Genomic DNA, 25,282 nt, shown 5'->3' on the forward strand with positions numbered 1-25,282 from the left:
CCCGAGGGGTAACTTTTTCACACAAAGGGTGGTAGGTGTATGGAACGAGCTGCTGGAAGAGGTCGTTGAGGCAGGTATGATTGCAACGTTTAAGAAACATTTAGTTCATGTATAGGACAGGTTTAGTGGGATATGGGGCAAACGCTGGCAGGTGGGACTAGTGTAGGTGGGACATGTTGGCCGGTGTGGCAAAGTTGGGTCAAAGGGCCCGTTTCCGCGCTGTGAGACTATGACTGTAACTGAACTATTAATCTCTGGAGAGATATGGCACCTACTCACTAAGTGCTCTATGACAGAACCTCTCAAAGTTGCAACCTTCACCTCCAAGAAAAATCAGCATAGACTCTGGCCTCGTAACACCCACGCTCACGCATCCCCGGCTTAGGAAAATATCACGCGGTCTCACAATCTTAGCACTCCAATGTAGCAGCACACTGCAAATATTTGTCCATCACAGGTTCATGATGATGGTTACAGTATCAGCTTTTCAAGGACACGTTTTCAAGGACCGGGCTCCACAGTGGTGCAGCAGTAGAGTTGCTGCCTTACAACGTTGAGACCCGGGCTCGTTCCTGACTACGGGGGCTTGTCTGTCCGGAATTTTTTTACGTTCTCCCCGTGACCTGCGTGGGTTTTCTCCGGGAGCTTCAGTTTCCTCACACACTCCAAAGACGTGCAGGTTTGTAGGTTAATTGGCTTTGGTAAATTGTAAATTGTCCCTAGTGTGTCGGATAGTGTTAATGTGCTGGGATCGCTGGTCGGCACAGACTCGGTGGACCAAAGGGTCTGTTTCCCCCAATTGCTGGTTCCACTGTACCTCTAAACTAAACTAAAACAGAAGTAATAAATGCTGGGCCTGCCAATGACTGCTGTGAACAGTTTAAAAACAAAGATGGACACAAAAAGCTCGAGTAACTCAGCGGGACAGGCAGCATTTCTGGGGAGAAGGGTCTCAACCTGAAGCGTTACCCATTCCTTCTCTCCTGAGATGCTGCCTGCCCCGCTGAATTACTCCAGCTTGTTGTGTCTATCTTCGGTTTAAACCAGCATCTGCAGTTCCTTCCTACACATTAAAAAAACAAAGGTATGGCTTTAGAGTGGTAGGTTGTAAATTCAGATCTCACGCCCGATTCAAGTAGAAAAATCTCAACCTGTTACTCCAATAAGCCACTGAGAGGATGCCCATTTCTGTTTTCTTCAAAAGATTGCTAAGTAAATCCCTTGCCACTACTTGGCAAAAGCAGAGGAGTAATCCCCACTGTCCTGGTCAGTGTTTGCCCCTGACCAACAGACTGCCCTGGCTTCTACCCTCTCTCAGCCTTCAGGGCAGTCGGCAGTGTGAGGCTGAGAGTGTGGGAAGAATGCACGGAGAGGGCCGATCGTTAGGGTTAGTTTTATGTGCAGGTCTAGCACAGCGAAAAGCTTTGATTTGCAAACTATCAAAAACAGATCGAATAATACTGTACATAAATACAATCAAGTCAATCTCAACTATAATAGATAGAGCAAGTCAAGTCAAGTCAAGTTTATTTGTCACATACACATACGAGATGTGCAGTGAAATGAAAGTGGCAATGCTCGCGGAACAACAAAACAACCAAACAAATTATAAACACAATCATAACACACATATTATTTTACATAATAAATAATAGAAGGAAAAACGTTCTGTACAGTTAGTCAAAGGGTGCAGATACAGAGTGCAGAATATACTTGGCACAGTCCATGCTACATCCTAGACAAGAGTCTACATGACTTTCTGTAAATTGTCCCCTAGTGTGTGCGACAAGAAATAATGTACGTGTGATTGCTGGTCAGCCTGGACTCTGTGGGCTGAAGGGCCTGTTTCCATGCTGTATTGCTAAAGCACAAGTCAAGTCAGCAGTGTTTAATTGTCAAATGTACCAAAAGGGAACAATGAAATTCTTTCTTTCAGCAGCAGTGCAACTGGTTTTGTAAACGCAATACAGGTGCACAACCTTTTATCCGAAAGCCTTGGGACCAGACACTTGTCGGATTTCGGACATTTTCGGATTTCCGAATGGAAGATTTTTAGCGTAGATTAGGTAGGTAGCGCGGGCGGCTTGAAAAGTCTGGAGCAGCTGCCTCCTCCCCGGAGACCGGGAGAATCATTGCATAAATGTTAGTCAGTTCGTTTGGAGGGATTTTATGTGGTGGTGGAGTAGGGGTGAAGGGGGAAACTTTAATTCTCAGTCCCCTACCTGGTCGGCGACTCCAAACCTCGCGGAGCTGGGGGCTCCGTCCGCGGGCGGCGCCGGTTGGAGCTCCGACCCCGGCAACTCTACCCCTGGCTGCGCGGCTCCAAATCCAGCGACGCTCCGCGAATGTTGGGTCGGCGGCCACAGCGCTCCGGAGCTTGCCGCATGGCGACCCGGTAAGGCATTACACGCTCCCCGCTGGTGTCCCAGCGCTGCGACGCAGCCGACTCCCAACGTTCGCGGAGCTGGGGCGTCCGGCCGCGGGCCGCGCTGGATTTGGAGCGCCTCGCAGCCAGGGGTAGAGTTGCCGGGGTCGGAGTTACAACCGGCGCCGCCCGCAGCCCCACCGGCCACAGCGCTGCGGAGCTTACTGCACGGCGACCCGGTAAGGCATTGACCGCTCCCCGCCTCTCCGACCAGGTAGGGGACTAAGAATTAAAGTTTACCCCTTCACATAAAAGCCCTCCAAACTAACTGACTAACATTTAAGCAATGATTTACAGATGTTTAATCGTCTCCCGGTCTCCGGGGAGGAGGCAGCCGCTACAGTAGTACACACCTGGGTTGACCGTGGGTCGTTTCGGGTCACGTTTGGCGCCAAACGCGAGCTTTGGTGCGCAGATGACATCTGGAAAAAATGGCCGGTTTTCGGAGTTTTTCGGTTTCCGGAACACCGGATAAAAGGTTGTGCACCTGTACTAAATAGATAATATCAAAAGTAAACAAGAAAAAAGTTCAATAATTTAAAAAAAAACACAATTTTGTGCAAAGTCAAATTTACGGCCAAAGTCCCTTGTCCAACCCAGACAGGTGGTAATGTGGAGTTTAGTTGGGGTTCAAAGTGTTAAGTAGTCTGATGATTGTTAGGAAGAAGCTATTCCTGAACCTGTACATTGCAGTATACATTCTGTGATGGAATGAAATGCTGGTTTAAACCGAAAATAGACACAAAAAGCTGGAGTAACAGCGGATCCGGCAATATCTCTGGCGAAAAGGAATATGCGATGTTTCGTGTCGACACCCTTCTTCAGATTGTACCAATCCCTTTTCCCCAGAGATGCTGCCTGACCCACTGAGTTACGCCAGCGTTTTGTGTCTATCACAGTATACATTCTTCCTGATAGCAGGAGTTAGATGGGAGTGTGGCCAGGCTGGTGTGGATCCTTGATGATGCTGGCTGCATTTCTGAGACAGCTCCTCTTAAGGATCCCTTTGAAGGTGGGGAGGTCAGTACCTCTCACGGACAGGGCAGTGTTATCCTTTTACCTGTTCAACAGTTTTAGCAATGAGATGCTTTACAACACGGCAATGACCACCTGGTTGGGAGAAAGGCAAGTGGGTTTACCCTCTCTCCTAAGGGTTCTTAGTAGGACTTGGACTGACTGTTACCTGATGGCTTCGTGTTGAAGGGATTCATCTCTTTGAATGCCCTCACTTTGGACAGGTCAGGAGGTATTGTCCAGCTTCCCAGGATGTGGTGAGACTGGTCAAACCCAGGACTTTGTTTTAGAGTGTGTGACAAGTAGATTCTCAAAGCACAGCAAGATGTTCCTTTTGAATAGCAGGGTTGTATGCAATCCTGGAATGGAGACACACACATGCTCAAAGATCACCATGAAGATTCGAGCAACAGGGGTGGCACAGTGGAGCAGCGGTAGAGTTGCTGCCTTACAGCGCCAGAGTCCCGGGTTCGATCCTGATTATGGGTACTGTCTGTACGGAGTGTGTATGTTCTCCCTGTGACCACGTGGGTTTTCTGACTTGCAGATTTGTAGGTTAATTGGCTTTGGTAAACATTGTAAATTGTTCCCAGCATGTATCAAGCATAGTGCTAGTGTACAGGGTGATCATTGGTCGTCAAAGACTCGGAGGGCCGAAGGGCTTGTTACCCCCGTTGTATCTCGCAAGCACAGATTAAATGTCATAAGGTCATAAGTAATAGAAGCAGAATTAAGCCATTCGGCCCATCAAGTCTACTCGGCCATTCAATCATGGCAGATCTATCTCTCCCTCCTAACCCCATTCTCCAGACTTCTCCCCAAAACCCCTGACACCCTCTTCCCTCAATGGAAACTCTTCCCCCAACTTTGATGTGTGTCCCCATGGATACTTGGAGCTTGGACCTCCAGATCAAGAGGCAGATGGTTCTGGAGATGGGGGACAAAGGTGTGGTGGGGAATGGACCAGCATGGAGTAATACCATGAGTACATCCCACCTCGTCACCAAGTCCCTGGTTGTGGTGAGCTGGTGCCCCACCCATGCTGAGTCAAGGAGCAGCCGCCAGCCTTTAATGGGGAATGAATGATAGAGTGGGCAAGTTGGGGCAGGAAATGCACCCGAGTGTGCGTGACTATTGTTGATCGCCGTATTAGCTTGTTATTTAGAAGCGGTTGCATCAGATTCTGCAACACTCCTGACCTGCCCGTGGCAACAGTCGTGCGTGGGCGGAATGCGTGTAGCCGGTGTTCTTTTGTAATGGGAAGGTGTTTGTGCAACACCAGCTTACGGGCGATCGAGGGTTTGCTGCAGTCTGCCCTGTTTGAGAAGAGTCAATGTTTTTGTTGCAGCTGGCAGTGGCTTTCATGTAACAATATGCAATGAAGCACTTTTCAGGAATGTTTTAGTTTGAGAGTTACAGCGCAATCCCCGCACATTAATGCTATCCTACACGCACTAGGGACAATGTACATTTGTACTTTACTGTACCACTACTGCTTTTTTTTTTAAAATAGCTGTTTTTTTCCCTTTTTCCTTCTGCGCACAATATTTAATATGAAAAAGAATATGTGATTCTGTTACATTCTGTTTGTAGTTTGTTTGGTTGTTTGTTTGTTTGTCTTTTTGCACAAAGTCCGCGAGCATTGCCATTTTTCATTTCACTGCACATCTCGTATGTGTATGTGACAAATAAACTTGACTTGACTTGACTTAACCTACAAACCTGTATGTCTTTGGAGTGTGGGAGGAAACCGAAGATCTCGGAGAAAACCCATTTGGGTCGCGGGGAGAACGTACAAACTCCGTAGTCGGAATCGAACCCAGGTCTCTACCGCTGCACCACTGTGCCACCCTAGTAGAATATGACCGGGCAGAATCTAATAGAGCCATGCAGAGACAACTTGTGACCAAAACCTTGATCAAAACAGCAGCATATCTGGGGGATTCAGAGCTGGATTGGCTCAGGGTGGTATTTCTAGACCTCTGTGTGGGACCCCATTTCTTACCTCCAGTTCCCTCCCCTCTACTTTCAGTCGGAAGACGGCTGCCGACCCAAAACGTCACCCAAGCCTTTTCTCCAGAGATGCTGCCTGACCCGCTGAGTTGCATGATGCTGATATTGTGCGTTATACAGTCCATGCGCTTGCGGTTAAGAGTCTATGTACCGCACAATGCCACTCGCTATGACTGGCAGTGGATCGAACAGCGTATTTTGAGGTTGGCAGGTACGCGGTTACTGCCCCTTGAGAACAACTACTTCCTCACCTGTAGAGAGAATGATTTACAATTTCTCAAAAGCCATTTAGGCCACAGACTAGCAAGTCTTTGGAATGTGGAAGGAATTTGCAATGTTGAACCTGGGTCTCTGGTGCTGTAAGGCAGCAACTCTACCACTGTGCCACCACGCAGATGTGTAGGTTAATAGGCTTGGTGTATGTGTAAATTGTCCCCAGTGTGTGTCGGATAGCGTTGATGTGCGGGGTGATCTCTGGTCGGTGCGGACTCGGTGGACCGAAGGGCCTGTTTCTGCGCTGTCTCTCTAAAACTAAACTGGGCATAAATACAATCAAGCCAAACTTGAGTACAATAGGTGGAGCAAAGGGAAAGATACAGAGTGCAGAATTTATTTCTCAGCAGTATGGTGGACCAGTTCCAGAGACAAAGTCCCATGTCCGTATTGGGGTAGACATGTTCCCAAACCAAGCAGTGATGTAGCCCGGCAGTGTGTTTCTATGGCTTCTCTCTAAACATTTGTCAGTCATTGGAGACGTGCCGAATTTCCTCAGTGAAGTCGAGGTGTTGGTGTGCCTTGCCCAGGGCCTAGACACCTGCCTGAGTCCTCTTCACCTCGGGATATTCAAGGCAGCCAGTAGAGAGGCTATGGGAGATGAATGCAAGCACCAGCTCAACGTCTACAGATGCGCCACAGAAAGCATTTTATCGGGATGCATCGCAACCAGGTTTGCGAACAGCTCCATCCAAGACTGCAAGAAACTGCAGAGAGTTGTGCATGTAGCCCAGATCACCATGCCAAACATCCTCCCATCCATTGACTCCATCTACACTTCACGCTGCCTCGGCAAGGCCACCAGCATAATCAAGGACCAGCCTCACCCCGGTAACTCCCTCTTCTCCCCTCTCCCAACAGGCACGAGGTACAGAAGTATGAAAACGCACACCTTCAGGGACAGTTTCTTCCCAGCTCTCACCAGCTAGAGAGCGGTCCTAACCTCCCATTACCTCATGAGAGACCTTTGAGCGATGTTTAATCAGGCTTTATTGGACTTTATCTTCCATTAAATGTTGCACCCTTTATCTGGTATCTGCATTCTGAAGATGGGTTGATTGTAATCATGTATAGTCTTTACTATGACTGGATAGCATGCAAACAAAAGCTCTTCACTACCTCTGTACATCTGCTAATAAACTAAACAAGGATAGTCACTGGAACGGTGGGTAGACACCCATCTCGAGCAGGAGCTTTGGGCAATGGTTGTTAGATGAATAGGGTGGGGTTGACTAGATGGTTAGTGGCTGTACTGCTTCTCACCTTCCACATTATATGGGGTCATAGAGTGATACAGTGTGGAAACTGCCCCTTCGGCCCAGCTTGCCCACACCGGCCAACATGTCCCAGCTACCCTAGTCCCACCTGCCCACATTTGGTCCAAACATGTCCAATCCATGTACCTGTCTAAATGTTTCTTAAACGTTGGGATAGTCCCTGCCTCAACTACCTCCTCTGACAGTTTGTTCCATACACCCACCACCCTCTGTGGGAAAAGGTTACCCCTCAGATTCTTATTAAATCTTTTCCCCTTCATCTTGAACCTATGTCCTTTGGTCCTCGTTTCCCCTACTTTGGGCATCTACCCGATCTATTCCTCTCAGGATTCCATAGGTTGGAATGCATTTAACTCTGGCTCCAAACCATGGCACAAATCAGTTGATCCTTAACTCAAATGACCAAAACATAGAAACATAGAAATTAGGTGCAGGAGTAGGCCATTCGGCCCTTCGAGCCTGCACCGCCATTCAATATGATCATGGCTGATCATCCAACTCAGTATCCCATACCTGCCTTCTCTCCATTCCCCCCTGATCCCTTTCGCCACAAGGGCCACATCTAACTCCCTCTTAAATATCGCCAATGAACTGGCCTCAACTATCTTCTGTGGCAGAGAATTCCACAGATTCCATAAAAAATGATTTTCTCATCTTGGTCCTAAAAGATTTCCCCCTTATCCTTAAACTGTGACCCCTTGTTCTGGACTTCCCCAACAAAGTGTTAGTATTGTGTCAAATAATTTTCAACAACTCCATACTAACATATATATATTTTTAAATATTAAAATATGTATCTTTGCATTTTTTGTTTTCTTGAGTACAGCTTAATGCTGTCAGTATTTGTACGAATTGAAATGCTTCCAAATTCTATGTCATTTAAAGATAAATTGCATTTGTCACCTGTCTTTCGCAAGTCTTAGCAAGTCTCAAAGCACTTATTGCGTTGACAAAAACATAGCTGCCCAATCGTACATTTGGGAAACCCCATAAATGGAGGGATAATGGCGGGGCCACCATCTGGTGATGTTTGTTCAGGGATTAATTCTTTTCTTACTGAGGCGATCCTGTTTCCACATGTCTGTTGACAAAGATTAGGGTTTGGGCGGGGATACCTGACTCCCAAAAGTGGTGGGTTAAGGTTCTAGTCTGAAATAGGACTAGGATGGCAAGGTGGCACAGCGGTAGAGTTGCTGCCTTACAGCGCTTTCAGCACCGGAGACCCTGGTTCGATCCCGACTACAGGCGCTGTCTGTACGAAGTTTGTACGTTCTCCCCATGACCTGCGTGGGTTTTCTCCGAGAACCTCGCTTTCCTCCCACACTCTAAAGACGTACAGGTTTGTAGGTTAATTGATATTCTGTAAATATAAATTGTCCCTAGTGTGTATGTGTAGGGTAGTGTTAGTGTGCGGGGATCGCTGGTCGGCGCGGACTCGATGGGCTGAAGGGCCTGTTACCGCGCTGTATCTCTGAACCAAACTAAAGGACACAAACACACCCACTTCCAGTTTGAACAGAGGCAGGGCAAAGGGTTCCTATATGCTATCAGAAAGTGAGCTGCTGTTTAAAAATTGAGGCTGCCTGCCTTCATTTTAAATCATGATCTTTTAATAAACAACTCCAAGTGGCTCTGTCTCCACGGCCCCAGGCAGCCTGTCAGGTCATTCCTTGTGATGTGTTCTCCTCAGCACTCCTGTAGGCTCCTCACCAGGCCCAACAAGCTAAACATTGAACTTCTCTCCTTGCCCTCTGCAACTTTGAAATGTAATTTAGGGCCATAGTCAAAAAGCACGGAAACAGGCCCTTCAGCCCAACTCATCCATGCCAACCAAGATGCCCCATCTAAACTTGTCCGCATTTGGCCCATACTCTTTTAAACCTTTCCTATTAATGTACCTGTTCAGGTGTCTTTTAAATGTTGTTATACTTGCCTCAACTACCTCCTCTAGCAGCTCATTCCACATAATCACCACTTTCTGAGTGAAATACTTGCCCCTCAGGTTTCTATTACATCTTTCCCCTCTCACCTTACACTTACGTCCTCAGGTTCCTGATTCCCCATAACTGGGGAAAAGACTCTGCATTCACCCTATCAAATCCCCACATGATTGTATACACCTCTGTAAGATCACCTCTTAGTCTCCTGTGCTCCAAGGAATAAAGCCTTTGCAACCTCTCCCTGTAGCTCAGGCCCTCAAGTCCATGCAACATAAATCTTCTTGAAAATTTGAAGAATAAATCTTTCTGGTTGCCTATGAATGATCAGTATACCCGCACGTCCAGAATTTGTACATCCAGAGTCTGAAGAAGGGTCTCGAGCCGAAACGCCACCTTGCCGTTTCTCCAAAGATGCCATCTGACCCGTTGAGTTACTCCAGCTTTTTATGTCTATCGTCCAGAATAAATGTTTGATTGGAATTTGTGTGACAATAATTGACTGCAAAGCGAAGCATGAAAGTGGTCCATTCTGTGAGGGGTGTCCATTCTCATGCGCAAGGGAACTGTGTTGAAAAGATCACTGGCCAGTTGGTAAGTGGATCCACTTAATGCAGCTAACAGATCAAAACAAGGAAGAGATGCATCTTGTATTCATAACAATTTAAGATTTGGTTAATTATTTTGACCCTGGTGATTCACCGTTGAGGAGACACATAAAAGGTTGTTGGCCTCAGAAGGATGTTATTCATTAACTTGGTGACTGTATGTATTCTAAGCCGAGCAAAAAGCATTCTTGGTAATCTGATGTACCTCACTGGGGAAGTTAGTCAGCTCTGATTCATAATGCGTGCCATGGGCTCGTCAGCTTGACATGCTCGGGCTGAGTTATGGGCCTGTACCCTGTTGAAGTCAGCAGTGTTGAATTGCAGATTTAAAGGCTCCCGGCCATAAGGAAAAGCAGATCCCCTGATTTCCTTCCAAAACAGGTATAATCTGGAGGGGAAGGTTGGAGTTTAGCAAGGGCAATGCCACCGAAGAATATGAAAACAAGGACAAGAATATCTTGAGCAATATTCAACAAAGCCAGATATGTGATCTGATCAGCCATGAACTCGAGGGATTAAATGAGCTAAGGATGTTCCTATAATATTATCTTAATATGCTGAGGTTTTCACCTTTGGCATTAAAAGGGAAAGGTAAATCATAGCTTTACCTTCCAAGGTTTAGGTGTTGGAAACGGAGATATTGTGTAATTTTGACCAATTTAAAAATTGTTGAAAATAAATATAATTCTGGTCACTTTCCATATAACACAAGGGTCCTGGGTCAAACAAAACTCAATGGGCCAGGCACCATCTCTGAAAAAGATGGGCAGGTGGCAATTTACATCGGGACCCTTCTTCAGGCTAAATTTGTGGGTTTAGTTTAGAGATACAGTGTGGAAACGGGCCTTTCTGCCCACCATGTCCGCGCTGAGCAGCAATCCCACTGACAATATCCCACTCGTACTAGGGACAATTTACAATTTTACCAAGCCAATTAGCTGACAAACCTGAACGTCTTTGGAGTGCGGGAGGAAACGGGAGTAAACTGGAGCTTCCGGAGAAAACCCACGCACTTCATGGGGAAAACGTAGAAAGTCCATCCAGACACCTCCTGGAGTCGTGATGGAACATGGGTTTCTGGCCTTGTACGGCTGTAAAACTGTACCGCTGAAACCACCTCAACCATGACCTCGAGTACTCTACCACCGTGCCCTACCCCCGCTATGGGTCTAACAGGTATTTAGGTAGCACCTTTAATACCTTTAATGAAGTCCCAAAGCCATTCACCGTAGTATGATTCAAGAGAGAGTTAGATTTAGCTCGTAGGGTTGAAGGAATCCAGGGATATGGGGGGAAAAGCAGGAATGGGGTACTGATTTTAGATGATCAGCCATGATCATATTGAATGGCAGTGCTGGTTCAAAGGGCCGAATGGCCTACTCCTGCACCTGTTATTTTTTTCTTCTATGCTCTAACATATGATGCCATTTGCAGGCTAAAGTAGATGACCAAAATATTTTTCTATAGGGTAGGTTTTATGGGTAGTGACGTCTAGGGAGTTAATTCAGAAGGCACAGCTGCCAATTGCGGAGCAATGAGCTAGTGGGATGATCAAGGGGGCAGGATTAGAGAAGTTGCTGATAGTTCACAAGATGTGGAAATGGGGAGGAGCAAAACTGTCGATTAACTTGAAAATTGTTGAGTTTACAAACACGGCTTTGCTTAACTGGGGCAGGTACTCCAGGTATTCCAGCAAGCTCGGGGGTTAAGAGGGTGGAGGACATAGGGGTGGCACAACGGTGCAACTGGTAGTCCTGCTGCCTCACAGTGCCAGAGATCCAAGTTCGACCCTGACTATGGGTGCTCTCTGTGTGGAGTTTGTACGTTCCCTGGGTTTTCTCCGGGTGCTACTGTTTCCTCCCACATTCTAAAGACATGTAGGTTTGTGGGTTCATTGATTTCTGTAAATTGCCCCAGTGTGTAGGATGTGAAAGTGGAGCATAGAACTAGTGTATGGGTAATTAGAAACATAGAAATTAGGTGCAGGACATTCCGCCCTTCGAGCCTGCACCGCCATTCAATATGATCATGGCTGATCATCCCACTCCTCATCCCGTACCTGCCTGCTCTCCATTCCCTCTGATCCCCTTGGCCACAAGGGCCACATCTAACTCCCTCTTAAATATAGCCAATGAACTGGCCTCAACTACCCTCTGTGGCAGAGAGTTCCAGAGAGTCACCTCTCTCTGTGTGAAAAAAGTTCTCCTCATCTCGGTTTTAAAGGATTTCCCCCTTATCCTTAAGCTGTGACCCCTTGTCCTGGACTCCCCCAACATCGGGAACAATCTTCCTGCATCTAGCCTGTCCAACCCCTTAAGAATTTGGTAAGTTTCTATAAGATCCCCTCTCAATCTCCTAAATTCTAGAGAGTATAAACCAAGTCTATCCAGTCTTTCTTCATAAGACAGTCCTGACATCCCAGGAATCAGTCTGGTGAACCTTCTCTGCACTCCCTCCATGGCAATAATGTCCCTCCTCAGATTTGGAGACCAAAACTGCACGCAATACTCCAGGTGTGGTCTCACCAAGACCCTGTACAACTGCAGTAGAACCTCCCTGCTCCTATACTCAAATCCTCTTGCTATGAAAGCCAACATACCATTCGCTTTCTTTACTGCCTGCTGCACCTGCATGCCTACCTTCAATGACTGGTGTACCATGACACCCAGGTCTCGCTGCATCTCCCCCTTTCCCAATCGGCCACCGTTTAGATAATAATCTGCTTTCCCGTTTTTGCCACCAAAATGGATAACCTCACATTTATCCACATTATACTGCATCTGCCAAACATTTGCCCACTCACCCAGCCTATCCAAGTCACCTTGCAGTCTCCTAGCATCCTCCTCGCACCTAACTCTGCCCCCCAGCTTAGTGTCATCCGCAAACTTGGGAGCTATTGCCTTCAATTCCCTCATCCAGATCATTAATATATATTGTAAATAGCTGGGGTCCCAGTACTGAGCCTTGCGGTACCCCACTAGTCACTGCCTGCCATTGTGAAAAGGTCCCGTTTACTCCTACTCTTTGCTTCCTGTTTGCCAGCCAGTTCTCTATCCACATCAATACTGAACCCCCAATGCCATGTGCTTTAAGTTTGTATACTAATCCCTTATGTGGGACCTTGTCGAAAACCTTCTGGAAGTCCAGATACACCACATCCACTGGTTGTCCCCTATCCATGCTACTAGTTACATCCTCGAAATCCTTGACTGTGGGCCAAAGGACCTGTTTCCACACTGGTTACCTGAACTAAAGTGAAACTAAACTAAACTTGACGTGAGTGGTTTTAGTTTTTGGAGATGTATAGCATGGAGACAGGCCATTTGGCCACTGAGCCCGCGCCGATCATTGATCACCCGTTCACCCTGGTCCTTTGTTATTCCATTTACACTTCCACTCCCCGCACATCACGGGGAATTTTACAGAGGCCAATTAACCTACAAACCTGCACGACGTTTGGGTGTGGGAGTAAACCGGAGGCACCCGGAGGGAAACCAGGTGGTCACAAGGAGAACGTGCAAACTCCACACAGACAGCACTCGAGGTTGGGATTGAACCTGGGTCTCCGGCGCTGTGAGTCATCGACTCTGACAGCTGTACCACCGTGCTAGCAGAGTTTTGGATTGCCTTTTATTTTATTAGGAAGACTATTCAAGGACCTTGTTTAGAGGCAACAGAAGTATTGATGAAGTAGGACTGAGTTGGAGGCCCTGATTTTTCGTAATAGATACGTAGCACTTTCATTACTATAAATTGTACGAGTTACAGGAAACCACACTGTTCATGCAGGTAGGCAATGACTTTGTCCACATTCCCTTTTTATTTCTTGGAGTGAATAGCTTGATTAATCTCGCTGAACAGGTTTGAGTGCAAGATGCTGATGATGTACAGATTTCGTACGCTGACACACCCAGTAATGATGAAAGGAGTTTATTAGACTCTGTCTTTGATCCTGAGCTGCAGTTGCTACCAATATTTTAGATTAATGTGTAGGAAGGAACTGCGGATGCTGGTTTAAACCGGAGATAGACACAAAAAGCTGGAGTAGCTCAGCGGGACTTGCAGTTTCTCTGGAGAGAAGGAATGGTCATAAGGAATAGGAGTAGAATTAGGCCATTCGGCCCTCCAATGGGTGACGCCTCAGGTTGGGACCCCTCTTCAGTCATGAGTTTGAAGTCTGTAGAAGGGTCTGAAGCAGACTGAAGAAGGGTCTCAACCCAAAACGTCACCCAATCCTTCTATCCAGAAATGCTGCCTGTCCTGCTGAGTTACTCCAACATTTTGTAGCTATCTTTTAGATGAATGTGATAGCAATGTCTTTAAGGTTTTACATTCCTCTCTCTGTCTCCAGGAAGTCTCCCTGCATTGTTTTTTACTTCAGTCAAAGGTTTTGGTTTTGTTGTTTTATTTCCTCGTTTTTTGTTATGAGAGGAATGTGGGTTTTAAACACACAAATAGGGCCATGAATGAAGATTTAAAAAAAAAATAACCTGCAGATGCTGGAAATCTGAAATTTAAAAAAAGCGCTGGTAACACACAGCAAGTCAGGCAGCTTCTGTGGAAAGAGAAGCAAAGTTAATGTTCCAAGCCAAAGAATTGGGGGGCACAGTGGTGCAGTGGGTAGAGCTGCTGCCTCACAGCGCCAGAGATCCAGATTCAACCCAGGCCCCGAGTGCTCTCTGTGGGGTTTGCACGTCCTCCCTGTGACCGCGTGGTTTCCCTACGGTACTCTGATTTCAATGGTCCAATGTGCTTTCATGGTCACGTGTGTAAAGTGACAACACAGTGAAATTCTTTTCCATACAATCAATCCTGCCACATCCCAAAATACATGCTGGTGTGTAGGCTGTGTTTAAGAGGGAACTGCAGATGCTGGAGAATCGAAGGTTACACAGAAAAGCTGGAGAAACTCAGCGGGTGCAGCAGCATCTATGGAGCGAAGGAAATAGGCAACGAAACGTCGGCCCGAAATGTTGCCTATTTCCTTCGCTCCATAGATGCTGCTGCACCCCCTGGTGTGTAGGCTAATTGGCCTCTTTGAAATTGCCCCTAATGCATAGAGAGTGGAAGAGAAAGTGAAATAACACAGAACTAATGTGAACGGGTGATCGATGGTCAACATGTACCCAGTGGAGCAAAGGGCCTGTTTCGATGCTTTAACTGTAAACTAAACTCGAGGTGTAGGAAGGAACTGCAGATGTTGGTTTACACCGAAGATAAACACACAATGGTGGAGTAACTCAACGGGTCAGGCAGCATCTCTGGAGAAAAGGAATGGGTGACGTTTCAGGTCGAGACCCTTCTTCAGACTGAGCATCAGGTGAGAGCGAGTTACAGAGATAAGGGAGTATAAGAGATCAAACTAGATGCAAATCAAGGAAAATGTAATATAGACCATTGCTGGAAGGTGAAGGTGTTTGCTCACCCTTCTCCCAGCTAACAATGGTCTTTTGTACATTTTCCTTGATCTACATCTCTTTTGACCTCTTACACTTCCTTATCTCCATATATTCCTCTCCCCTGATCATCTTGTCAGTCTGAAGAAGGATCTCAACCCGAAACTTCACCCATTCCTTCTCTCCAGAGATGCTGCTTGTCCCGTTGAGTTACTCCAGCATTTAGTGTCTATCTAAACTAAACCAAATAGTTTTCGGCTGAAAACCATGTGGCGTTGCTGCCTAACCCGCTGAATATATCCAGTGCTTTTTATTTCTATTTTATGTTAAGTAGTAATCTATTTGAATTTACTCCCCTGTGCTGCGTGGAATTGAATACAGAGAGGTAAATGGTTGATAATCTCCCACACATTTATCACTGGCGACCAAAAACAAATCCCTCCCTTTGTATTTCGGGGAGAGATTAAGCAGCTCTGTATTTCCACAGATGTTTCTCCATCCACTGGATCAGGTCCTTACATGTCCATGGCTTCAAATCGTTCCGTATTATGTTACACTCAAGAACCATTCCTGGTTTCCAATCCCAAATGGATATTATGGGCAAAGTCCAATTGTAACCTTCCCTAAGATATAACTGAGCAGCAGTAGGGATGACATGATAGTCATTTGGATCTTTCTGGCTTTTGTCAACCCTATGATCAATGGTAATAGACACAACGTTGAAAAAACTGAACTGCAGATGCTGGTTTACTAAGAAGGACAAAGTGCTGGAGTAACCCAGCAGGTCAGGCAGCATCTCTGGAGAACTTGGATAGGTGACGTTTTGGGTTGGGACCCTTCTGACTGTGGTAATAGTGCCAGTGGTGACTCAGCAGTCAATATTCCCATATAGGCCAGTGTAGAATTGGAAATGCACTGCTCTGCATGGTTTAATATACTTGCCCAGCGAGACACTGCTTACTTATGTCATCGCTAAGAAATATTTACACCATCCAAAGTTCAAACTAATACTGACCTCAGTAAATCCGTTCAGCTTCTATTCTTTTGACATGGACCCTCCACGGCGTAGATTAGTTTAACTTGGTGTCATATTTGGCAAGGGCATTGTGGGCTAAAGGACCTGTTCCTGTGCTGCACTGTTCTGAGTTTGAGTTTAGTTTCTTGTCATGTGTACTGTGATACAGTGAAAAGCTTTTCATAAGGTGATAGGAGCAGAATTAGGCCATTCAGCCCACCTGGTCTACTCCACCATTCATTCATGGCTGACCTATCCCTCCCAACCCCATTCTCCTGCTGTCTCTCCATAACCCCTGACTCATCAAGAATCTATCTGTCTCTGCTTTAATAATATCCATTGACTTGGTCTTCACAGCCTTCTGTGGCAATGAATTCCACAGATTCGCCACTCTCGGACTGAAGAAATTCCTCCTCATCTCCTTCCAAAAGGAATGTCCTTTAATTCTGAAGCTAGGACCTCTAGTCCTAAACTCTCCCACTAGTGGAAACATCAACTGGTGTTGTTGCGTGCTGACCAGTCAGGGGAAAGACAATACGTGATTACAATCGAGCCATCCACAGTGTGCAGATGGATGATGGATGATAAAGGGAATAACGTTTAGTGCCGGAATGTTTAGTTCTATGTTCCAAGGTGAACAGTAAGGTAGAGAGTAACGTGTTCCTTGCTGTGGAATTTGGCGGAGAAGTACAAGAGGAGACCGAAGCAAAAAGCTGGAGTAACTCCGCAGGGCAGGCAGCATGTCTGGAGAGAAGGAATGGATGACGTTTCGGGTCGAGACCCTTCTTCAGACCCGACTCGAAACATCACTCATTCCTTCCATCCAGAGATGCTGCCTGTCCCGCTGAGTTACTCCAGCTTTTTGTCTATCTTCAGTTTAAACCAGCATCTGCAGTTCCTTCCTCCAACCATGACCCTGTTAACACCTTTTGAATTAAATTATTCCCTCAATTTTCTTAACATCTATTAATGTAGTCATTGCAAAGTAACTTGATTTGCTACTGTAGGTTAAACTCCTACAGTAAGCAAACAGCTGAAGAGGTAGAGGCATTAAAGAGGGAAGAGGTTGCATGGAGTTGGGGAAATAAGAAGACGATATATGGAATTGCTCTGTTGGGAGCTGATTTGGACTTGATTGTTCATATGACCTCCTTGTGTGTTGCAAAATTGTAGTGAGCAAGAGAAGCTCGGGACCCTATCTCCACAGAGGATATCTGACCTTGCATGTAGGGAGGAACTGCAGTTGCTGGTTTATACTGAAGATAGACTCAAAATGCTGGAGTAAATCAGCAGGTCAGGCAGCATCTCTGGAGAAAAGGAATAGGCGACATTTTGGGTCGGAACCCTTCTGTAGACTGAAGTAGAGATGGGTGGGGGTGGTGGGTAGGAGTCCGTTTCCCCCTCCCCTCTACTTTCAATCTGAAGAAGAGTTCCGACCTGAAAAGACACCTATTCCTTTCTCTAGAGATGCTTCCTGTGATCTGACCTCACCCCTGAAGTCTTGCCTCGATCGTATTATTGTTCTTCCTTGTTTTACCAGATGAACTAGTTTGTCTTTATTTATCCTTCTTTAGTCACATCATCATCTTAAACACATCGAATAGATCAAAATGTTTGAGACCTATCCTTCCCTGTCTTGACCTTCTGGACAATCTTGGTCACACCATCCTTAGGGTCAGTACATTCTGTGGGATGCTCTATTGAATGGCACTGCCTAAATTACACTTAAATCCAAACTGACCAAAACCAGCTAAAACAAAATAATTAGTTTGCATTAGTTTAGGAACTTTGAATTTTACATCGCAGATCGACACAAATGCTGGAGTAAATCTGGACGGGCGGCGCTGTGGCGCAGCGGAAGAGTTGCTGCCTTACAGCGGCAGAGATTCGGGTTTGATACCGACTATGGGTGCTGTCTGTACGGAGTCTGTACGTTTACCCGCGGCCTTGTGGGTTTACCCCGGGTGCTCCAGTTTCCTCCCGCACTCCAAAGACGTATAGGTTTGTAGGTTAATTGGCTTTGGTAAAGATTGTAAATTGTCCCTAGGGTGTAGAATATTGCTAATGTACAGAATTGTTGGTCGGTGCAGATTCAGTGGGCCCAAGGGCCTGTTTCCGTACTGTATTTGTCAACTTAACTAAAATCAGTGGGTCAGGCAGCATCTCTAGAGAAAACAAATAGGTGACTTCTTTGTCGGAACCCAAACAGATTTACATGCTTTGTCCAAAACTGGTAATTTGTCTCTACGGTGTCGTGTTTCAACCTTCTCCCTTCGAGAGCAAAACTGTAGCTTTTTATTCTCTTCTCTGCTTTTGTAGGGAGAATGCAGAACTGCTGGAGGAAGCGAAGAAGATGGAACTGGCAAAATTTCGCTATGTTCTCCCAGTGTATGGGATCTGCAAGGATCCAGTGGGGCTCGTTATGGAGTACATGGAGACCGGTTCGCTGGAAAAATTGCTGGCCTCGGAAATATTACCATGGGAACTGCGTTTCCGTATCATTCACGAGACAGCGGTGGGCATGAATTTCCTTCACTGTATGTCCCCACCTCTATTGCACCTGGATTTGAAGCCTGCAAACATACTGCTGGACGCACACCACCATGTCAAGGTCAGTGAGGAAACCCTGTCAGATCGGATTGGCTTGTTCACTTCTGCTTTCAAGAGAGAGCTTGATAGGGCTATTAAAGATAACGGAGTCAGGGGATATGGGGAGAAGGCAGGAACGGGGTACTGATTGTGGATGATCAGCCATGGTCACATTGAATGGCGGTGCTGGCTCAAAGGGCCGAAAGGCTGACTCCTGCACCTATTGTCTATTGTCAATTGCTTTTATGCCTTTGTTTGCCATTCGCTGGCTCTTTCTGGGTGACCTGCATTGAGTTTAGTTTTGGTCACCGTGTCCCTGGAAAGAGGTTGTCAAGCTGGAAAGGTGCCGAGAAGATTTACGAGAACGTTGCCAGGACTCGAAGGCCTGAGCCATAGGGAGAGGTTGAGCAGGCTGGGACTCTATTCCTTGGAGCTCAGGAGGATGTGGGGTGATCTCAGAGAGGTGTGCAAAAGCCATGAGAGGAATACATGGGGTAAATACTCAGTCTTTCAGCTAGAGTAGAGGAATCGCGAATCAGAGGACATAGGTTTAAAGGGAAGATTTAATAGGAACCCGAGTGGTAACTTTTTTACACAAAGGGTGGTGGGTGTAAGGAATGAGATGCTGGCAGAGGTAGTTGAGGCAGGTAATATCGCTGCATTTAAGAAACATTTAGACAGGTACATGGATAGGATAGGTTTAGTAGGATATGGGCTAAACGCAGGCAGGTGGGAATAGTGTAGATTGGACATGTTGGTCGGTGTGGGCAAGTCAAGAGTCAAGAGTGTTTTATTGTCATGTCCCAGATAGAAAAATAAAATTATTGCTTGCTGCAGCACAACAGAATATGTAAACATAGTACACTGTAAACAATATGATAAACGAGAGAGAGAAAAAAACAGTTCAGTGTGTATGTGTGTATATATATATATTACACACATACTAAAAAAACAAACAATAACAGTACAATAATAATAATAATAGTATATTGTAATTCAGAGCTTATGAAGTTTTAGTGTTTAATAGCCTGCTGGCTGCAGGGAAGAAGCTGTTCCTGAATCTGGACATTACAGTTCTCAGGCTCCTGCACCTTCTTCCCGATGGCAGTGGTGAGATGAGTGTGTGGGCAGGATGGGTCTCTGATGATGTTGGCTGCCTTTTTGACCTGGGCAGTGTTCACAACTTTTTGCAGTCTTTTCCGCTCATGGACGTTCAAGTTGCCGAACCAGGCCATGATTCAACTGGTCAATATGCTCTCTACTGTGCACTTGTAGACGTTCAAGAGAATCCTCTTTGACATAGCAAATCTGTTTGGTATGTCAATGAGGGCCTGTTTCCACACTGTATGACTCTATGAATCTATAACCTGATCCCAGTCGTCATTCACCAGGGGTTGATGTCTAACTAGTTAACGTGCCAGTATTGGCATTGTGCTGGGTCTACCAAGTGGATCAGTGGGCCTATCCTTAATATTGTCTCAGTGACCCAGGCTGAGTTTGAGAACATGCTTTGTATGAAATTGAATGTTAAAGTCAAGTAGTCCTTTTTGACTGCACCTACTCTTTAGCGTGGCCGCCATATTAGACTTGTTTTCCTGTTTTTTCCACAAACATCTCCAAAATATTACTTCTCAATCCAAATCCTTGTGAACTTGCTAAGTTTCATTGCCATCTCAGACAGGGCCTTCAATGTCTGCTTTAGTGAACATCTTTGGAGACCCACGCTAGAGGTCTAGAATACTAAAACAGGGATGTAATGCTGAGGCTCTTTAAGGCGCTGGTCAGGCCACATTTGTAGCATTGTGAGCAATTTTTGGCCCCATATCTGAGGAAGGATGTGCTGGGTCTGGAGAGGGTCCAGAAGAGGTTTCCAAGAATGATCCCAGGAATGAGTGCGTTAACATATGATGAGCGTTTGACGGCACTTGTGACAATAATGTCCCATTAACCAGTGACCAGCCCTGTCAGACCCTAGAATTATTTGCAGGGCATTTCCCAGAAACCTAAGGTTGACTACTTTTAGAGGGGTTCATTAAGAGGACGCACGTTATTTAGTTTAGTTTAGCGATACAGTGCGGAATCAGACCCTTCGACCCACCGGGTCCGCAACGACCAGCAATCCCCACACATTAACATAATCTACACACAATAGGCACAATTGATACCAAGCCAATTAACCTACAAACCTGTACGTCTTTGGAGTGTGGGAGGAAACTGAAGTTCTCTGAGAAAACCCACGCAGGTCACGGGGAGAACGTGCAAACTCCGCACCGACAAGCAGCTGTAGCCAGGATTGAACCAGGGTCTCTGGCGCTGTAAGACAGCAACTATACCACTGCGCCACCGTTTACCTGTCCCTCATTTACCTGCATGGATAATGAGTGCTGCTTTATTGATTATTTGAGGAGTGGGGAACACAATTGTGGGTCAACACACACACTATTTGGTGACATAATACACTAAGCAATGATAATTGGGTCGCTGCAAGTTAATATTTTGTAGAACGTTTGTTTAACAAATGCGTATCAAAAGAATTTAGACCAAAGAGTAAATGTTGGTTTTGCGATCGGTCTAGAGAATAAACCAAAGTTCTTGTATTTTGGGAATGGCTTCTTAATGATAATCATATACTATTTGTCATTCCACATTGACTTTTATTATAGGTTAGACACAAAAAGCTGGAGTAAATCAGCGGGTCAGGCAGCATCTCTGGAGAAAAGGAAGGGTGACTTTTCGGGTTGAGACCCTTCTTCACGAGCTCTGATGAAGGGTTGTCATGCATTTCATTCACTGTTTATGAAATCAGCAGATATTTTGCTTTGCCGTTCATGAAACTCTTTCTCTGCATAGATCTCAGACTTTGGCTTGGCAAGATGGAATGGATTGTCCAACACGCAAGACATCAGCATAGACGGTTTCTGCGGTACAATCGCGTACCTTCCCCCCGAACGTCTAAGGCAGAAGAGGATTTCCGACATTAAGCATGACGTATATAGGTTAGACTCTTTCCTTTTGCTCTTAATAGAAACATGCGTAAAACCTGTGGCTATTAAACGATGGATGTCAGCTTTGGCACAGTGTCAGATTCATCTTTTAGTCCTGGTGTTGGGTGATCTGAATGCTTATTCCACACTGACCTCCTCTCCAGGGCTTCTGCAAAGAAAAGGCTATTCAGATAATTCATTAATTCGGCACAATGGCGGAGCTGCTGCCTCACAGCGCCAGAGGCACGGGTTCGATCCTGTCTATGGCTGCTGACTGTATGGAGTTTGCACGTTCTTCCTGCATGGGTTTTCTCCGGGTGCTCCGGTTTCCTCCCACATTCCAAAGACGTGCAGGTTTGTACGCTAATTGGCTTCTGTAAATTGTCCCCTAGTGTGTAGGATAGAGCTGGTGTATGGGTGATTACTGGTTGGCGTGTACCCAATGGACTGAAGTGCCCATTTCCACACTGTATCTCTAAACTGGTCTGTCAATGATCATTAATGAATTTCAGCATAAATGTCCAGAAACTTTTTTTCAACCGTTTATGGAGTCATGATTGATTGTTTGGGAGATGATATTTTAGCTTGAGATTATAAATTGGCGACAGTTAGAGGTGGGACGGATTATATGACTTGCATCAAATAGGAGGTCAATATAGTCACTGAATAAGGTCTACGTAAAGAATGGGAAAAAGATATGCTGCAGTGATTCCTTTCTATAGACGCAGACTCATTTCCGCAGAAAAAGCACTCGATGATTTGTTACAAGTACAATGTCTCCCTGGGTTAGGAACACCTGATCTATGGACTCTATTTACATTGGAGCAAGCATTGGAGTGACCAACGAGATAGATGGGGGTTGATTTCCCCACTGTTGTTGGGCTGCAGGCATCTTCTATCAAGAGAGAACAGGGCATTTCCACATGGCTTCTCTCCCCACCCCGCTCCTCCCTCTTGAGGGAGTTGGGTGGAGTTGAGCAGACTCGTCGCTCACTCACTGAGTCCGTGAGGCCGACTTTGCGGCCGCTCTCCCACTCGCTCACTTTCCCGCCACAGCTGTTTCTGTCATCCTCTCCCAAGCGTTGTTTTGGTTCTTTCTGACTTACCAACAGTTTGGATTACGAATAGTTCTCTGCTCATAACCTGGGGACTTCCTGTAAGTTATGTGAATTGCAAGATCCTATCTTTTCTATTAAGATCCTATCTGTCTGATCCCATTGCCTGCGGCTCACTGTGCCCATCAATCACCCGATCGCTCTATTGCTATGTTATCCCACTTTTGCATGTATTCCCTGTACTCTGCGGACAATTTCTACAGAGGCCAATAACTCTACGAAACCGCACGTCTTTAGGATGAGGGAGGAAATCAGATCACCCGGAGAAAACCGATGTGGTCACAGGGAGAACGTGCAGACTCCCCACAGGCAGCACCCGAGGTCTGGAATGAACCTGGGTCTCTGACGTTGTGAGGCAGCAGCTCTACCTGCTGCACCACAGTGCCGCCCATGTTTTTAATTAATCTTTGTCGCTTATAGTGGTGCAGTTGCTAATGTTGATTTGTTGCGGGGAATCACCTACACTTTACCTGGGTAAAACATTGTGGATACTGCCTTATGGATAAGTGAAATTTAATTATTGCACACTTGCCCAGCTTGTGCACAATGACATGGCAATGTGTGTTGTAAAAAATACATTGACCTGGTCAAATATTGACTCCCCTTGATGCTTGTAAATGCTAGATGGTTCTTAGACAGTTCTAAGCTATTCCAACAGTTCTCCAATCTTTTTTTTTCCTGTTGCAGTTTTTCAATTGTCATCTGGGGAATCTTGACACAGAAGAAGCCCTTTGCAGGTATGTATTGTGGAGGTTCCTATCACTATGGTTACCTTTAATTATAAAAGAGCCTTTCATTCCCACAGATCCACTTTTTTAAAAATACTGATAATTCAATAAACCGTGTTATACAATGTCTTATGAAGGCAGATTGCCAACGTTGAACTTTATAGATGGGTGGGGATTAATTTGCTGGCTGCTGTGTGGCTGTAGGTACCTTCTGTCAGGAGGATGAGGTGGTCGAATTAGGCCATTCGGTCCATCAAGTCAACTCCACCATTCCATCATGGCTGATCTATCTCTCCCTCCTAACCCCATTCTCCTGCCTTCCCCCATAACCACTGACACCTGTACTAATCAAGAATCTATTTATCTCTGCCTTAAAAATATTCACTGACTTGGCCTCCACAGCCTTATGTGGCAAAGAATTCCACAGATTCACCACCCTCTGACTAAATAAAATTCTCCTCATCTCCTTCTGAAAAGAACGTCCTTTAATTCTGAGGCTATGGCCTCTCATCTAAGCCTCTCCCACTAGTGGAAACATCCTCTCCACATCCACTCTATCCAAGCCTTTCACTGTATGTTTCAATGAGGTGCCCCCTCAGTCTTCTAAACCCAAGCGAGTACAGGCCCAGTGCCGACAAACGCTCATCATGGGTTAACCTACTCTTGTAAACCTCCTCTGGACCCTCTCCAGAGCCAGCACATCCTCAAATAGGGTGCCCAAAATTGCTCACGATTTTCCATATGCGGCCTTACCAGTGCATTATAGAGCCTCTGCATTACATCTCTGCTTTGTCCATACAAGCCCTCTTGAAATAAATGCTGGCATTGAGTTTGCTTTCCTTACTACCGATTCGACTAGCTGATTTACCTTTTTGGAATCTTGCACCAGCACCCCCAAGTCCCTTTGCACCTCTGAGTTCTGGATTCTCTCCCCATGTAGAGAATAGTCTACGCCTTTATTCCTAATACCAAAATGCATGACTCCACACTTTGCTACATTATATTCCATCTGCCACTTCTCTGTCCACTCTCCCAACCTGTCCAAGTCCTTCTGCAGCGTCCCTGCTTTCTCTACACTACCTGCCCTTCCATCTATTTTCGTATTATCCGCAAACTTGGCCACAAAGCCTTCAATCCCCTCTCCCTCTCGAGTTGCGATAGTCAGGAGCTGAGCAGAGCTGGAATGCTGAGCAGACTCATCCGCTCACCCACTGTGGCTGGCCAGTGGCCGAAGGGCTTATTTCCACCTTGTATATGTAAAGTCTCATAGTAAAGTTGTCAGATCCATGTTATTTCTTTACTCATCCTTTATCATCCCCTTTATCTTTCATTATCACTTCTTTGATCAATTTTTTTAAATATTTTTTTTAATTTCCTTCCTTCTGGCTTGTTCTATCTTGAACTTTCCCCAGTTCTGATACGTCTGACACTTTCTCTGCCACAGAAGGTAGTTGAGGCCAGTTCATTGGCTATATTTAAGAGGGAGTTAGATGTGGCCCTTGTGTCTAAAGGGATCATGGGGTATGGAGAGAAGGCAGGTACAGGATACTGAGTTGGATGATCGGCCATGATCATATTGAATGGTGGTGCAGGCTCGAAGGGCCGAATGTCCTACTGCTGCACCTATTTTCTATGTTTCTATGTGACTAGCAAATTCTTTATTTATTTTGGATAACTTGCATCTGCAACATTTTGTGCCAGTTTGCTCATATTGCTTTTCAATTTTCAGCTGAAACCAACATTCTGCACATCATGGTCAAAGTAGTCAGTGGATTTCGCCCCGAGCTGTCGGCAATTCCAAAGCCCAGGCCACCAGCGTGCAAGAGACTCCTAAAGTTAATGCAGCAGTGCTGGAAGGAGGCCCCCAGTGAGCGTCCAACCTTTCAAGGTAAGCCTGCTTTCAGATAC

At 45.8% G+C, this 25,282-nt stretch overlaps 1 protein-coding gene across 1 annotated transcript in view; it reads left to right on the forward strand.

The window, feature by feature from the left end:
• Positions 1-25,282, forward strand: part of ripk4 (receptor-interacting serine-threonine kinase 4) — a 53,868-nt gene that overhangs the window by 20,078 nt on the left and 8,508 nt on the right. The window contains exons 2-5 of the mRNA XM_055645116.1: positions 18,278-18,569; positions 21,398-21,543; positions 23,334-23,383; positions 25,104-25,262. Coding sequence (XP_055501091.1) covers positions 18,278-18,569; positions 21,398-21,543; positions 23,334-23,383; positions 25,104-25,262 — 647 coding nt within the window. The remainder of the gene's footprint in view (positions 1-18,277; positions 18,570-21,397; positions 21,544-23,333; positions 23,384-25,103; positions 25,263-25,282) is intronic.

The sequence above is a fragment of the Leucoraja erinacea genome, chromosome 13, assembly GCF_028641065.1.
Source record: "Leucoraja erinacea ecotype New England chromosome 13, Leri_hhj_1, whole genome shotgun sequence".
Classification (NCBI taxonomy): Eukaryota; Metazoa; Chordata; class Chondrichthyes; order Rajiformes; family Rajidae; genus Leucoraja; species Leucoraja erinaceus.